The sequence below is a fragment of the Anopheles ziemanni genome, chromosome 2, assembly GCF_943734765.1.
Source record: "Anopheles ziemanni chromosome 2, idAnoZiCoDA_A2_x.2, whole genome shotgun sequence".
Lineage (NCBI taxonomy): Eukaryota > Metazoa > Arthropoda > Insecta > Diptera > Culicidae > Anopheles > Anopheles ziemanni.
The window spans coordinates 4,286,746-4,302,201 of record NC_080705.1 but is presented as its reverse complement, the minus strand read 5'-3'; the positions used below and the strand labels follow the sequence as shown (position 1 = coordinate 4,302,201).

At 45.6% G+C, this 15,456-nt stretch overlaps 3 protein-coding genes across 5 annotated transcripts; 1 reads left to right on the top strand and 2 right to left on the bottom strand.

The window, feature by feature from the left end:
• The first annotated feature begins 9 nt into the window (after positions 1-9).
• On the top strand, positions 10-12,500 carry LOC131282633 (WW domain-containing oxidoreductase). The gene is made up of 5 exons (XM_058312149.1): positions 10-199; positions 275-784; positions 858-1,167; positions 12,058-12,186; positions 12,253-12,500. Exons 1-5 carry the CDS (start codon positions 105-107, stop codon positions 12,436-12,438), a joined length of 1,230 nt encoding a protein of 409 aa, XP_058168132.1. The 5' UTR covers positions 10-104; the 3' UTR covers positions 12,439-12,500.
• On the bottom strand, positions 3,254-5,852 carry LOC131282632 (eukaryotic translation initiation factor 4 gamma 1-like). Its single transcript, XM_058312148.1, has 2 exons — positions 3,893-5,852; positions 3,254-3,808 (listed from the first exon to the last, which is right to left on the bottom strand). The coding sequence occupies exons 1-2, from the start codon at positions 5,816-5,818 to the stop codon at positions 3,515-3,517; spliced, it is 2,220 nt and encodes a 739-aa protein (XP_058168131.1). The 5' UTR covers positions 5,819-5,852; the 3' UTR covers positions 3,254-3,514.
• On the bottom strand, positions 12,017-13,191 carry LOC131282634 (succinate dehydrogenase assembly factor 4, mitochondrial-like). 3 transcript variants are annotated; one of them, XM_058312153.1, is made up of 3 exons: positions 13,039-13,191; positions 12,643-12,948; positions 12,017-12,384 (listed from the first exon to the last, which is right to left on the bottom strand). In XM_058312153.1, exons 1-2 carry the CDS (start codon positions 13,103-13,105, stop codon positions 12,683-12,685), a joined length of 333 nt encoding a protein of 110 aa, XP_058168136.1. In that variant the 5' UTR covers positions 13,106-13,191; the 3' UTR covers positions 12,017-12,384; positions 12,643-12,682. The 3 variants fall into 3 exon arrangements, with proteins under 3 accessions (XP_058168136.1, XP_058168134.1, XP_058168133.1); XM_058312151.1 differs by having other exon boundaries at positions 12,656-12,948; XM_058312150.1 differs by lacking the exon at positions 12,017-12,384 and having other exon boundaries at positions 12,458-12,948.
• Positions 13,192-15,456: the final 2,265 nt, after the last annotated feature.

Sequence of the window (15,456 nt, the reverse complement as noted above, 5' to 3'; positions counted from 1 at the left end):
TTGTTCTTGTTGATTGTTCAGGCAGAAAAGAAACAGTCGTGGCGTTTCTATCCCGGCATTTTTCCGGCCCGGAAGTGCAAGTGTAAAGTTTTGAGAATAAAAAAATGCCGGTCCAGTTGCCAGAATCCGACTCGGAGGACGAGCTTCCTCCGGCATGGGAAGAACGTGCCACAAGTGATGGTTTTGTCTACTATGTCAAGTAAGAATCGATGGTTGTCCGGCTCATTTTTACTTTAGCAGAAAAGTGTCTTATTTTATTGTATTTTGTTTTAAGCCATCAAAGTAAGAGTACCCAATGGACACACCCGCGGACGGGTAAAATGAAACGGGTTTCCGGCGAGCTACCGATTGGCTGGACACGTACCATCGAGGAAAACACACGGAAGGTGATCTTTGTTGAGGAGAAAACGCAACGCAAATCCTACACCGATCCTAGGCTAGCGTTCGCCGTCGAGGAAAACCCAACGCAGGTCGCCGAACTACGCCAACGGTTCGATAGTGGCACCAATGCGCTACAGGTGCTGCATGGGCGTGATTTAAGCGGCAAGGTGGCGCTAATAACGGGCGCCAACACCGGCATAGGTTTCGAAACAGCCCGTTCGCTTGCTCTACACGGCTGCGAAATTATCATGGCCTGTCGGGACGAGCAAGGGACCCGGGCTGCGATTGCGAAGATTGTAGATGAAAAGGAAGCGGCTGGATTGCGGTGCAAGTTTGTACCACTCGATCTGGCAAACCTACATTCCACGAAACGTTGTGCAGAGGAAGTGAAAAAACTTTGCAAGTAATTATCGATCGAAACGGAAGCGATAAACATGTGAGGCATCACCCCCCTTCTTATCTTTCTCTATAAACAGGCACATCGATATGTTGATACTAAATGCAGGCGTATTTGCCCTTCCCCACTCCCTTACCGAGGACGGTTACGAGCGCACATTCCAGGTGAACCATCTGTCGCACTTTTATCTGACGAATCTGTTGATGGATTTGTTTGATCTTACCACGCGTATCGTGGTCGTTTCGTCTGAATCGCACCGGATGAGTACGCTGCCGGCCAGTGGATTAAGCGAGAGTGACCTTTGTCCACCGCAGCATCGATTCTGGAGCATGATAGCATACAACAATTCGAAACTGTGCAACGTCCTGTTTGCGATGGAGTTGGCAAAGGTAAGCGCACTGTTTTATCTTCACTATCTTATCTTTCTCTAAGTGACGATTTTACGCTTACGAAACTACCGTTTGTGATATCAGTTTTCCCCCGACCGAATGCTTATAGTTTGCTGGTACAAACTGAGGCTTTCATTTATTTACACATAATATACTAATTATACATAGTCTTATTGAACAGAAGAAGGAAAAGCGAGTAAAAAAAATAGTGTTATGTTAACGAGCGTGATATCTATACGGTACACATCTGTCTCACACCCAAATTGGAGAGGATGAGGAGGCTGTTTTGGGGGGGGAGGTTAATAATATGTTCCATAACCATAATACGACACCACCCTTTCTACATAGTGCCGTATCATTCAATAGTACTAGAGAGTATAAACCCTATTTAGTGGTAGCTCATTGTCGACGTTCACCTAGAGGGAATTTTGCCCGTATTATACCCTGAAGAAACACCATTCATTCATTGTCGCAACATGCGGTCCTAACGATCTGCATTTATCATTATTTTTCTTAACTTTGCTTAACGTACGCTCGTGCGTTGAGTGTTGTAGCGAAACCAATCGAATTGAACAGTTTATTAAAAACAATCGAATCGGGAAAGATGATCGTGAGATGATGATTAAGTGTTTCTAGGCAAATGCAGCTTGCCAGGGCAGCGACGGTAGATAAGAATGTGGCCACTCATTTGTGAGCCGCAGTTGTTGACTGTGTTGAAAACAACGTTTTTTTTTCGGTCACCAGCGGCACCGACAATGTAATCGATTTGTTCAAATTTTAAAATCCTAATTATCTTCTAGTAATGTTTCTTAAATTATGCTTTTTTCCATCTTCCCTTTCTCGCTGTACCGGAAGTGCATTGTATGCAATCTGCGAGCAGCGGGGATATTATGTCGATCAACTTGTAACATTCTATTATGTCCATGGTCTCGTGCACTCAGTTTCTCTATGTTGCTGGTTTAATGACTTTATAAAATTGTGTAAATTGAAAAGAGCATGTCTATTGCCCATATTTTCCACTACCATATATACGATTACAACCTTGCAAAGGGCCAATACAATCCTATCAAATGTAGCAGTGTATTGCTAGTTCCTCGGTCAAGTGCCATCTTTTTACGGGTTAGGGGGTTTATTCATATGAGTCTTTCACTAGTGTGCATTGATTTATTTAGCTTTTACTATATTGTTCTGCCTATCAATCGACCGCAGAAAACTCCTATTGCTGTTACATTCGGTTGCTATGTTTTCTGCTTGCTCAAGTATAGTTTGTTTCCTATCTACAATTCGTAAGACTTCCACACAATTAACCCGTCGGTTTTTGGGATGTTGTATAGGGGGGATAGCGTTTAACTAAGGAAGCAACTGCTCATTTTGGCTAGTTCCGTTTGTATGTTTTTAAATAGCCACTAGTACAATTAAAATATGTTGCCTTCCTACCTAATCGTTCACTTTTCTTTTTATGAACGTGTGTTTTCTGGTTTTGTCTACCGAGTATATGTTTGCCTTGCAATAAGGGTTGCGAAATAATTTCCTAGTTCATTCATGCTGACATAATCACTTTCGCTCCTCCTGCCTATCTTTTTGCAAAAAAAAAATGATTGAAGAAACCAATGTTCTTGTTATTTTGTTTTCTTCTTTACTGTTACTTCCCAGCGGTCGTTTTACACTTACACATCATACACACATCATACACATTCATACACATCAATGCGCTGTACACACTAAATTTAGGAAAGAAACCCCATGCCTTCTTTACCAATTTCATTCTTCAAAAGAATCTCTGTAGATTTGAACGGAAATTGTATTTCCCTTTGAAGATGTACACATTTTTATGGGATCCAAAAAAAAGCTGAGTGACAAAAGACAAGAGAAAGACATAGATAGTGGAAACGTGAGAGATGGGATAGGATTTATGAAATTTTCTACTCAATGGTATTTCAAATTTGTTAATTTCATAAAAGCTAATATTTTGTAGAGCTGCTTTTTGTATTCGCTTTAATGGCAATCAAATGCTCTTCAATTTTGAACTGGATGCTTATTGTTTGTCCAAAACTATTTTTTCTACCGAGAATCAAATCGACTATGTTGGAAAATTAAACAATGGGGAAAATATATCTGAAAAAAAAACACCGCTAATGGCCGCAAGAGCGTAACGGAAGCTTAACCTGAATGCGTGTTACATTATCTTTCTCTTTGCCTCGTTGCGCCAGCGCCTTTAGCATACACAAATATTTCTCCGGGTGGACCAACCCTATGCGTCCCCCGAGCAATCGACCAGAAGATTTTCCTCTCTATCAGTCGCCAGCGCCCGCTGCTTCCTGAATGTTCCCAGCCTTTAACAGGACTATCAGATGTGGCTGCTATTGCGACCATGGTAGGGTTGTTTTTTGGAATTATTCCCACCACCTTTCTTGTGCGAACCTGGTCCTTTACCACCACCGCCGCCGCCGCCACCACCACCACCCCTGTTACCCTCGCCCATCGGACCTGATGCGCCGAAGAAGCTTGGAGCGGGTGCTGCCGTAGATGATCCTGCTCCCTGTTGCTCGTCAGCGTTGAGCGAAGCAAAGACGTTCGTCTTGCCCCAACCCTGGAACATCGAGGCTGAACCGAGGCGGGTTTCTTCTCCTGGTTTTGGGACCTAGAAAGAAAACAGAAAGCAAATGGTTCACTTAACCCATTTCTGAATCATAGCACTCGTTCTCATACGGCATATGTCACTCACCGAGATGTTTATCTTCTTCGGATCAAACGATGGCATCGTCCAGGGATTGCGGCCTGAAGAAACGGGCTGCACGAAACCGTCGTCATCGACGAACCGTTTGTTCTTCGAGGCACTACCGCCTCCTCCGCCACCACCACCTCCTCCACGGCCGCCACCGCCTCCACCACCACCACCGCCGCCCTCATTCTGGTTATAGCCATGTCGATTTCCACCGCCGCCGCCACCACCACCGCCACCACCTCGTCCTCCTAGGTTGTAGTTGAGCACCCAGTTCTTGTTTTCCTCTGCTTCAACTTCGCGCTGAATCTGTTCCCGAGTTTTCGGCGTCGCCTGGGCGCGCTTCGAATGCCACTTGTCCTTGCGCAGATCGATCAGGTCCATGATCATGAAGCGGATGCGATTGCACACCATCTGACCGTCGGGAAGGGGGGTTTTGCGGGCCGCCACCGATGCCAGCTTGGTGAAGCAGTTCTCCAAACTGCCGGGAACCTCCTCCTCGATGCGTGCGCCAATAGTCGTAAGCAGTTTGCAGAGACACTCTAGCGACTCCTCGTCGAGCATGTCGTCCTGCAGCAGGATGTTCATACAGCTCAACATCACCTTGGCTGTGAGCTGTTTGTGCTTGTACAGCTCACCGATGAAGCGGATCGTACCGAGTGCACGCCGCCGGATGCGGTTTTTCTGCTCCTCAAGCTCGAGCTTCATTTCTTCCGTTTCCTCGGCAGTCTGCTTGGATGCCTCGGTGAGCTTTTCATTTTCCTCTTGCAGCGTGCTGGTTCGTTTGCAGTCCGAGTGATGCTTCTCAAACTCACGCTGACACTGCGTGATCAGCTTGCGCTTAAAATTCAGCACCTTGCTCTCCTCGGGGAGCTTCACCTCGATGTTCAACCCAAGCTCCTTGCACATCTGTGCGTATGTGTCGGAAAAGTTCAACTCCATGATTGCCTTCTCGAACAGAATCTTGATGCAGTTGTCCAGCCGCTCCTCCGTGTTGATGTCCAATTTCTTCACCTGTTCCACCAGCACCGAGAAGTTCTCCGGCGTGAGCTTGTTCAGCACGCTACGGAACTGGCGCGAAAGTTCCTGTGTTTTCTTCTCCTCCTCGGTCAGCGTGTCGTTCTTCTGCAAGAAACTCGGCTTCCAGGCGTTCGACGAACCCTTCAGTTTCACCTCCTCCGAGATGTTCAGGTTCACCTTGATCATCTTGCCGTCGACATCGTCCCCGGATGGTCCACCACCGCCCGCGTTCGAGCGGGACGATGCTTCCCGCGCCGAAAGACGCCCACGGTACGGATTGCGACTCATCGGGGGCCTGGAACCATCCGAGCCCTCGCCCGACGACGACGGAGGACCTCCGAATCCCATGTTCTTCATGAAGGTGGGCAAAAGCGAATTATCTTGACCACCACCACCACCGCCTCCACCACCTCCCATATGCCGAGCAGACGAAACGAACGTTCCCGGACTGGATTTTAACAGCGACTTGCAGACGTCCGGGATCGCTGTCGGTTTTTCCCGCCCGATGGCCGAATCCTTGAGCGATAGCAGCAAATCAAGCGAGTACTTTTTGCGAGCATTCGGTCCACCACCACCGACCGCGTCCTCGCTCAGCTTTTCCGACGTGCGCCGTATGCGCTTTCCAATGGATAAATGCTGACCCGCCACGCCCGGAACCAGATTATTGTTACTGCTTGCCAGTGTTTTCGAGTCCTCCGCGGCCGGCGCCTCGTTGTTGTTCAGCTTGTTTTCCGTCGCATCCAGCTCCTCGGCGTCGTTTTCGTTGGCAGCGTTCGGGATGGATGTGGACGTACCGTTAATGTTGAGCTTCGCAACCGTGTCCGCTACCACGTCGATATTGTTATTATCCTCCTCGTGCTGTTTTGCAACCGGCGCCACCGTGGCAACATCGCCTCGATCGGTCTCCATGATTGCTCCTTACCGTGCGGCTGGTTCTTCTTCTAGCTCGTGCTATTGACTTTAAACAACTAACCACACTTAGCTCCAGATTTGCGGCACCTGAATAGCGAACACAACTTGTCGGATTTCGCTCACAGGTGGTATATGAGCTTTCCTTGTTTTTGGGAGGCAGTGCTGATTTGGAGGACGGAATATCCTTTTTTTTCTGGGGAAACACAACAGCAAACAGTACACAGCACAGTCTCGTGAGTTGGCAGCAGACTTTTAAGTATGGCTTGACGATCCTCTGATCTTTCGTCTTCTTCTTATGCACGTTAAATTACGCAGCTTCCGAAATGGAATTGTTTTTCCTACAAAGAGATAAATGATACTTTTATCAGAATCGACGTTGAGTTAAGAAGACAAACCGAGAGATGAGAGCAACTAAAAGGTGATACACCAATAGACAATTTCCTGTCTCCGTCCTAACGCTAATCACCCCTACGTGTTATCAACACGATGACAGAGCAATCCCCATCAAAAAAAGTTAGGGAAACTAACTATGCACAATCTTTGTCTTTTGAGATCCCCGGAAAATATGTCTCGTACCCGCGCGACACTCGTACATACATAATTCTCCCTTGTTGAGGAAGACGTCGGTGGTTGTATGAAATTTACTGGTTTTTCACGCGGATTTGTGTCCGTAGTACTATTTCGCGTTTCGGCTAAGGAAACGCTGGTTTCTTTTCTTTTCTATTTTTATCACATACGGTCGAGTGCAGTGGTGTGTAACCCGTGCACATTGGTGTTAGTAGTCTCGCAACAAACTTTACCGTCTATTTCCTTATTTAACTTTTCACGATATCCCCCGCGGTATCAGTTTGAATTCGTAAAAAGTTCAATCAATGGTGGGTAAAAGTTTACCGAAAACATATTTCGCATTATGCGCGAACAGTCATGTCAGTGATGTCATCATCGAAATGCATTAGTTGCATCTGGCTCGCGATCAACGCCATTGGTGGACGACTAGATGAGTCATTTCATTTCTTCCCTTGTGCGAGTAGTGAATGACTTTCTCTACAGTACAGCATCGTAAAGCGGCATGATGTGATGGTAACTTCTTGCTGGGTTAATTTGGTATGACTTTGCCTCGAAAAACCTCGCCCAATGCATAACTTTTCTTTTAAACCTCACACCCATATGTTGCACCATTTAACAACCTACGCACCACCCACATACCACCCAACCAATACCAATTACGATTTTCGCACATACAATCGTAGATCGCGCACATGCGAGAGAATGGCATGCTTTTCCCAGCGACGCCAGTTGCGACCATATCGCCATGGGAAGGGATAATATTTTCCACGCTTTTCCGCAGGCTTTGTTTGCATTGGGGCAATTCAACTCCGCTACATTAAGAGCGTATTCGATAAGAGCTTTGCTTGTGTTGATAAAAAGAAAAATCTCTATCGTCGGGTTTTTGGACAACGATTTTTTCCTTCTAAAAAGTGATGGAAGGGAGATTTTTATAAAATTAGGTTATACTTCTTACCGCGCCCCAAACAGGCTGGGTACTTTTTGCATCTCGCCCCACCATCCGAATGTTGGGCTTTTTCGTGAACGTAAAAACGTGCCCCACAAGGCCACCACGTTGGGTTTCATTTGAACCGTTGCGTTTCACGGCAAACATTCCATTTTTTTGTTGTTCAGATTGCTAACACTCGATCGTATGAGAAGAGCGAAAATCTTACTTCGAAGCTATATGAACTTTTGAAGTCGATTTTTTCGGACACGAACAGCACCGAACACGGAGAGGATTGGGTTTTTCATTTTGCATTTTAAGTACATGTGGCACGTGGGAAACATGGATAACATGGTCACACATTGCATTGAACGTGGCAAAGAACGTGTGTTGTGAGGTTAATGGGGAAGGAAGGCAATTCTGGCCTTTTTGGTGGTTTGTGAAACCAACCCTTCTTCATCCCACTGACAAAGCCGATGGAGAAGGAGCTTTCATTCATTAACAGGAACTTGAAGCCGCTACTCCATTGACCATTCTCTCGCACTCTCTGTTGTTGTGAGAATCATTTTATACACGTGGAAAGTTTGGTTTTTACTACGAACACGTTTAATACCGTACTGCTGCTATTGACAATATTTTTTATCTTATAGATCCATCCCCCCCGTTATCGTTACTTTGGGGGAAATCTTTATATTACCGCATTTCTCGCACACTCCGATATTAACGTGATGCCATGCTAGTGATGGAATGTAATTGATGTAACAAGTTTCTCACCAGAGATGATGCACTTTGCTTTGCTAAAGACGCAATTTCCAAAGTCAAACTGATACCATTAGGCATTCGGGTAGCGTGCCACAACAGCACAGAAAGCCGATCGGAGAGAAAGCGCTCTGGAAAACGTGAAAATCTCCTCCACCTCCACACGAACACGAATCGAAATGCCATTTTGGGGTATGCAGCTACATTTTAATCCACCCCGGAAAGCCGGAACTGCCGGTTGGAAAGCGCTCGCTAGCGGGTTTGGGTGGGTTGTGCCTCCTCTCTCCATCGTGTGTACCAAGGCGTCCCATCATCACAACCACCTTCACACTCATAACTGTTGCCGCCGATGGAATGGCAATCATGTGCACGAACGCGAGGTGCAGATGAAAAGAGAGCTTTGGGCCTCTTGGAAAACGGGGAAACACATTAATATCCCGTTGCACGCACCAAGTGCCAGGCCGTCCGTGAGGCGACCTTGAGAGGATGCGCACGGCCAAGGGATGGACACAGGGGAAGAAAACGGCATCGTTCGCGAGCTGTGGCGAGCTATCTTTTGCTACGATCCGCCTATCCATTTTCACCGCTATCTCTGTCGAAGGAGGAGGAGAAGGTTGAAACGAAAGTTGCATGTAAAGCTGGCATCATCTTTGGATGGCGAGCGTTTTATTTCAGTTGCTACTCGCTAAGAATATCGCGTGGTGCAGACCGAAAGAGAAAAATCCATTCATCCATTCCCCTTGCCATCGATACTGCATGTTCTCTTTGTGAAATTGCCAAGAAAGTCAGATCAGAGCAAGCGTGTTCTTCTTTGTGTGATGCAGTTTTTCACTTTCGTCTGCAATATTTATCCTTTCATCACCTGATATCTAGAAAGCCGCGCCATTTAATCAGGTTAAGCCGGTTATGGTCTTGCTCGCTCTGTGATGTTGACTGCAACTTGTAAGAAAAACAGCAAGCTATGCCCGATTGCATATGACCTAGTAAAGGTCGAATACACCAGTAGTAGGTTATCAAGTAGAAAACCATTACAAAAACAGCTGTTGAGGAAACTCGGTAACTGAATGTGTGATAGACAGGAAGGGTGAAGGGGGGGAATAGAAATCATGAAAAATGAAGGTATGTCCTCGTGGTAGGCAACTTTGTTATTAAACTAGCTGGAAGAGAGTGGATTATCTCTGTGCTCACGCTGGCATTCCATAGCCATTCACTTGGCTGCCGATGGCCGTGAAAATGGTGACTGGTGGCGAAATGCTATTGGACCGATTTCCAAGAGTTGCTGGGGGGCTTTTTAAATGTTGGATTCGATAGAAAACGACAAATGCAACCTGTTACTGGCGCTATTATTTTGTCACCAATTTGTAGGGCATATAGAAAGACAAAGGAAGGGAAGGAGAAAAAGGGTAAGCTTCTCACAAAGAGCTTTTACGGGTGCATTTCCAAGGCAACACTACGTTGGCACATTTCATTCATGGTTGTCACGCTCTGCTCTCTGCAAAATCTCTCGAGTAAGAAAAACTCCTCAGACCCGCTCCCTTCCAACTCCTTTATCGTCGTCTTGCGTGCGGCACAGGTTGGCGGATTGATTCGTGCCTAGACACTAGCCCACCCCACTCACCTTTGGTTTCCTCCCTTCCTCCCCCTTCATTTGCTTATGCAATTTTCGATTTCTTTGCCCCAAAAAAGGCTCGGTTCCGAGGGACTCGAGAACAGTGCACCGCATACACGCCATGCGGGGATGATGGACGGGCTGGGAAGAAGAACCACGTGCAAAGAAGTCCTGCGGAATGACGTTAGCGCTAACTCCTCCGAGTCGTGGGATGTTGCCGAGATGGTTTTCGTTCTTGGGGAAGCCAGTCGACTCTAACGTCGAAGTTTTGGCACGTTGGACAGTGCAGCATAAAATGACAAGGGCAGACCGGACTTGTCCACAACAGTGTGTGCAACAGAAGGACCGATACAACGACCGACATCGACCGTCGTCGTGTCGTAATGACCCGATACCGGACGGCCTCCAGAGCTCCCCCGTCCAGACAACCCCGCGCGAGCCGCGGTGTGTGTGTCGCGGTTGAGACATTTTGTCAAACTCGCGATGCCGATCTTCTACGCGGTGTGTCTGCCTCGCGGCGGACATGTATGGGTGTTGAAGATTTCGATTAGGAAAAGTGCCGTCAAGAGCCGAGAGCTAGTAAAGTGTAGATTTATATTACCTTTATTGTAGCGCAACGTTATCGTTCACTACGCAGTCGGATTCCCGAATTCTACGTAAATAGTTTCTTCCCTCCGGAATGACAGTTCCTCGGACAGACGTCCCGATTCCTGATCCTACGTGGCACGTGGATAAAGTGATTATTGCACTAGATTGCACTTTAATTTGATCTTCAATCTCCTCCTTTCTCGTCCGTGTCCGTGGTGGCAGGGCGAGAAGCAGGGGGTATTGGGGCAGCCTTCTTCCGTCGACAGGATTGGGGCGCAACGCACACACACTCTAACAAAAGGAAACAGGTTAATGCGATTGTGCCGGCCTTTAGCAGACGACGATGACACGTACACAGTAGATGTGGGGAGGTGCACGATGATCTCGTCTCTCGAAAAAATGTGTTTAAATGTACAACACAGCACGGCACGGCACGTTACACTGGCCCGGGGGGTTTGTGGGGTACGCACGCAGGGATAAGAAAATTTCTCCTTTCCTGAGATATAGAGGTAGAGTGTGGCACACACCTGGCGAGTGGATCACTTTTCTTTCGTGGCGCTGGAAAAAGTGATGGCGCACGCACTGTTTTGGAACAAGGTTGTGGAGGTGGCACTGCTACTACGCTCCTGTTACTAACCGCAACTTCTGCAATGTAATGGCGAAGGAAATCACCTGCAAACTCAGTCGTTGTTTTCTTTTTTCGACTATGTCCTCCTTTCCGCCGACAAAACCGAGCGCGACGTGCACACACTCGTCGAATTGCGCACACGTGCAAATCCGTGCGGATGACAGCTGCTGCTCCCTCCTCACTACTTCTTCTTGCACACGCACCTCACACGCACGCACACGCTCACAGACACACACTCGGAATCTCGTGGCCAGCAGATTCTTTCTACAATTTTCACTGGTCCGTCTCTCGCTGGTTGCTTGCTGACGTCGAAAAAACGTGTAAAACTATATAATCACTACTGTACGAGGTTCTTTGCCGATGGACTTTACCCCCCGATGACCCGACCAGAACGACAGATTTGCAAACTCTGTACTCGGAAGCGAGATTGCATGGGGGAGAAGTGAAGCACGTCGACAAATGGCACTTTATTGGAGTGCACTAGGGGTCTGTTAACAGCAGCTATGATCGCGTAACTCTTATCACTTTACTTACGGTGCCAAGCGATGGCCAAGATTTGAAGCAAACGTCGCTTTTCTTTTCAGACCTTCTCGTCCGGTGCGTACTTTCCGCACACCAGGACCCCGTTCGACTAAACTTCACAGGTTACTTTAACTTTCACGTGTTTTAGCGACATTTGTTCAGCAGTTCAGGTCGTGTCATTTAGTATAAATGTGCCAAAAAAAAAAAAAAATTCAAGAAAACGGTTTCAAAACTGATTGTCAAAAATAATTGGTTACAAATAGTTGGTTCGTGAAAGGTTGTGCATATACGCCATCATATTATGTAGACATGGTTGATTTTATTTCCGATTGCTTTACACTTATAATTTAACTGTGGTTACTCTGGTTTGGTATTATTTATCAGCGAAAATTGCAACCTGCTCTCTTGAACAAATCTTGGTTGTGAACGATCTGTCAATCATGATGTACCAACCTCCTGCCCCTTGCCTTGACCATTTTTCCGATTGCACAACTGTCAGTTTGACAAATTTTGAAAAATTTTGTCAACAAAGTTTATAAAATAAAATAAAATTCGTAATTTTTCATGCTGCGAATACGTTAAAATGCATCATACATAATTATTAAAATGTATCTAAAATGACTTGATTTCTATTTTAGCGCCTGAAACAACGGGGCACTTCCGTGTTTGTGCTCCATCCGGGTAATATGGTTTCTTCTGCCCTTTCGCGAAACTGGTGGTTCTATCGATTCCTGTTTGCTCTGGTGCGTCCATTCACCAAGTCGCTGGTAAGCAATAACGGAATATGAGAAATTCTTCTTCCAGTTGAAATTCGGTATTTTTGTCTTTTCCAGCAACAAGCCGCCAGTACGACCGTCTACTGTGCAACGGCTCATGAATTGACGGGATTGACCGCGCTGTACTTCAACAACTGTTACGTCTGCGACCCATCCGTAGCCTCAAAAAATGACACGCTCCAGCAGAATCTGTGGGAATTGAGCGATAAAATGGTTAAACGTGTAATCGGTGAAAGTCAGTAACTTAACCCACATATTTCAATCGTGTAACTTTGTATCAATCGCAAATATAGCCCCTTTTATTGTGCAAAAAGAGACTAAACCATTCTACTAGCATCTTAACTAACGAATAACAATATAAACTACGCTAACATCTGTAGAAGGTAGTAAGTAGGCTAAAACATCTGTTTTAACACCTGTAGCAAGAAGGTACGGAAAATAATTTACGTTTGTTACTAACTCTGGTTCCTTGGGATCCCGGATACTCTTAAAAGTCCGACACACGGCCCTTTCGTTCCCAGTCACCGTATCGAGTTGGTTCAGGTCCACGGGGACCACCGACTTCACCGGTATTTGGATTCGTATTGTTTGGCCATGGCTGGAGTGGTTCCTTCTCCTGGTACGGATGCTTGCCGACGATTTCGTCCAGCTTGCCGATGGGTGTTTTTTCGCGCAATTTCTTCTGGAACTCCTCCATTCGCGGACTGGGCTTATCCGATGGGGGTTTGTTCGTAGAGAAGGATAACGATGGCACTACAACGAGGAGAAAGGTAAAGATTACATCAAGATACGCAATGCAGTCGGTGGTGCGTACGCAGCATCCCGTACCCGAGAAGTGCTTACCTAAATTGACCACATAAACGTGTCTTATGGAGCAAGAAAATTTGTTCAGCAACACTTTGGACGTCATGCTGTTATGTGAAAGTAAGTTGAGATAAAAAAGATTCGTAGCGTAAAGTAAACTAAGCACGTTGTCTGACGACTGAATTATCTTTGCAAAAGATGTAATCGAGCAAAATATTTACCTTACTACCAAGGTTCTTGTAACTTCGGGTTATTTGACATCGAATGAACAACTTGACAGCTAAGAATGAACCAATGGCATCAAATATTCATTAGAATACAGTACGTAACACTATTTAAGCAACATGGGCAATTTAGGAAATTATCTCCTTTTTTTAAATATATATGATATGCAAAGCAGCAGAAACTACTCCAACGCAGGGGCTTTGTCACAAAAATATGTCCAAATACTAGATAAATTGATTTGTTTTTATTTTAAGAAATAATCTACGATAGCAAAAATAGTTATTCTAGGCGTAATGAAAATATGTGAAGTGATCTTCACTTATAGAAAACATGCTTAAAAAGGTTTAACAATGATCTTCACTCACAGCAATAAGTAAATTTGTCTTGTCTTGTCCATCAGTAAACTTTACTTATACGCTCTATAGACATTTTTTGCACATTAAGGTTCGCAACATACAACGTAAGGTATTGCTCACTATTCTGTATTTATTATTAGATTCTACAATTTACAAAAAATGCACGAGAGGGGCAAACCGAAAGACTAGTATTCGCCTATGTTCTCGATTTGTGCAATATGGGAGGAAATCATACCTTTTCCATTCTGATTTGAACATCCGTTCGTATGAGAAATAGATTTGTTCTACCCTAAACTGCATCAAAGTGACATGCTCGTCAATTATCGCCTTTTGCCATTGATTTATTTTCAATCAAATGTTTCTCCATGGCCGCTGAACAGAAAACGCATCAAACGAAGGGAATGCATTCAATTCTCGGTAGGGGAGTGTAGCATGGAAATGAAATGCGATGCGAGAATATTGAATTATCCTACGCATGTGAATGATCTCGTCCACTTGCGGGAGGTGTAACGTGTGTTCGTCGTGTGTTGTACAGGAGAAAGCGGGACGAGAGCTGCACATTTCTCGTACCTTAAAATAGCTCGGGAAAACTCAAACGACTGCACCAAAGGCCAACTGATCGCATCGCAGCGCATGCCGTTTGCCTTTTCCGTACGTGGGCTGCCTGGTTTTCCAGGGAGAACCAATGGTACGGATCCAGAGGTCCCGAACCATACCACACACACCGGTCGTAAGATAGAGAGTCTGTATAGATTATAGAACGTTTCAGCAACGCGTAAGTGTCTCGAGCCGAAGCACGTGCATCTCGGCTGCGCCTCCGACTTAGAAGAGTCCCTCGAGGTGAAGTTTGAAGGAGGGGAGGAAGAGGGTAATCGCTTTTTGATGCATGTTGAGCAAGTGCAGTTTTCCAGTCACCCCCGGGAGAAAGCCGTTTCGTCAGATGGAGTGGGGTGAGTAGTAATTTCCTTCGTGATCGATGTTTTCCCGGGTGCAAAGCACTTTTTCCATTGACCATATTTGGAGTCGATTGGGGGCTCGGGCTATAAGAGTGAAACATTTTTTGAAACTATTTCATACGCGTTGTTTAAAAAATGACTCTTGTAAATATAATGCAAACTGCTGTGTAAAAATGGATTTAACCCAATTGATTGTTGGTAATTTTCATGCAGCCAACGAATCAACAGGTGTGTAGTTTTGATTTTTTTTATTTTACAAGTAGAAGTAAAAAGATGTTCAAGAGCACTAATCATTGCATGCAGGATACTTAAAAATTAAAAATGCATTGAAACATGCATTCAATCTTAGAAACGAACTCTGGATTGGCATTATTTTACTCTAGGGCTCAGAAAAAAAACTAAAATTAAAAGATGGCAGTCGTACACTGGTGGAAAACTGCATTGAGATGAAAAATTGTGTTCAAACCGCTATACCGTCCACATCACATTTAGAGGCAAAAGTATTTATAAACAGTCCAAGCGGTTGGCCCACTGCTTGCGTTCCGCAAGCTGGCCAGCGGACAGAGAGTGTTCTTGGTCCTTTCGTTTCGCTTCCGGCCTCTTTTCCATTCACCTCCTCTGAACTGAAACAGCATCCCTTTTCGGGGTTTCTTTCCCTTTCCCTCCCTGCTACTCCCATGTTGCAGCCGACAAACACGAATATTGAGATATGATTTCCAACTCCTACACAGCCTCCTTCGTGTGGTCAAGCGCAGGGAAAAGTCTCGGGTCTCGTTGACCTATTCAAAAGTGGTGGTTGTAGTAGTGTGGTGAAAATTTAAACCAAACTGCCATGCGCAAATCTCCTGGCGAACATGCGCGTTACTTGCGGGGGACACATTCCTCAGGGCAGAGTCAACAGGCTCATTTTGTTTTTTAAT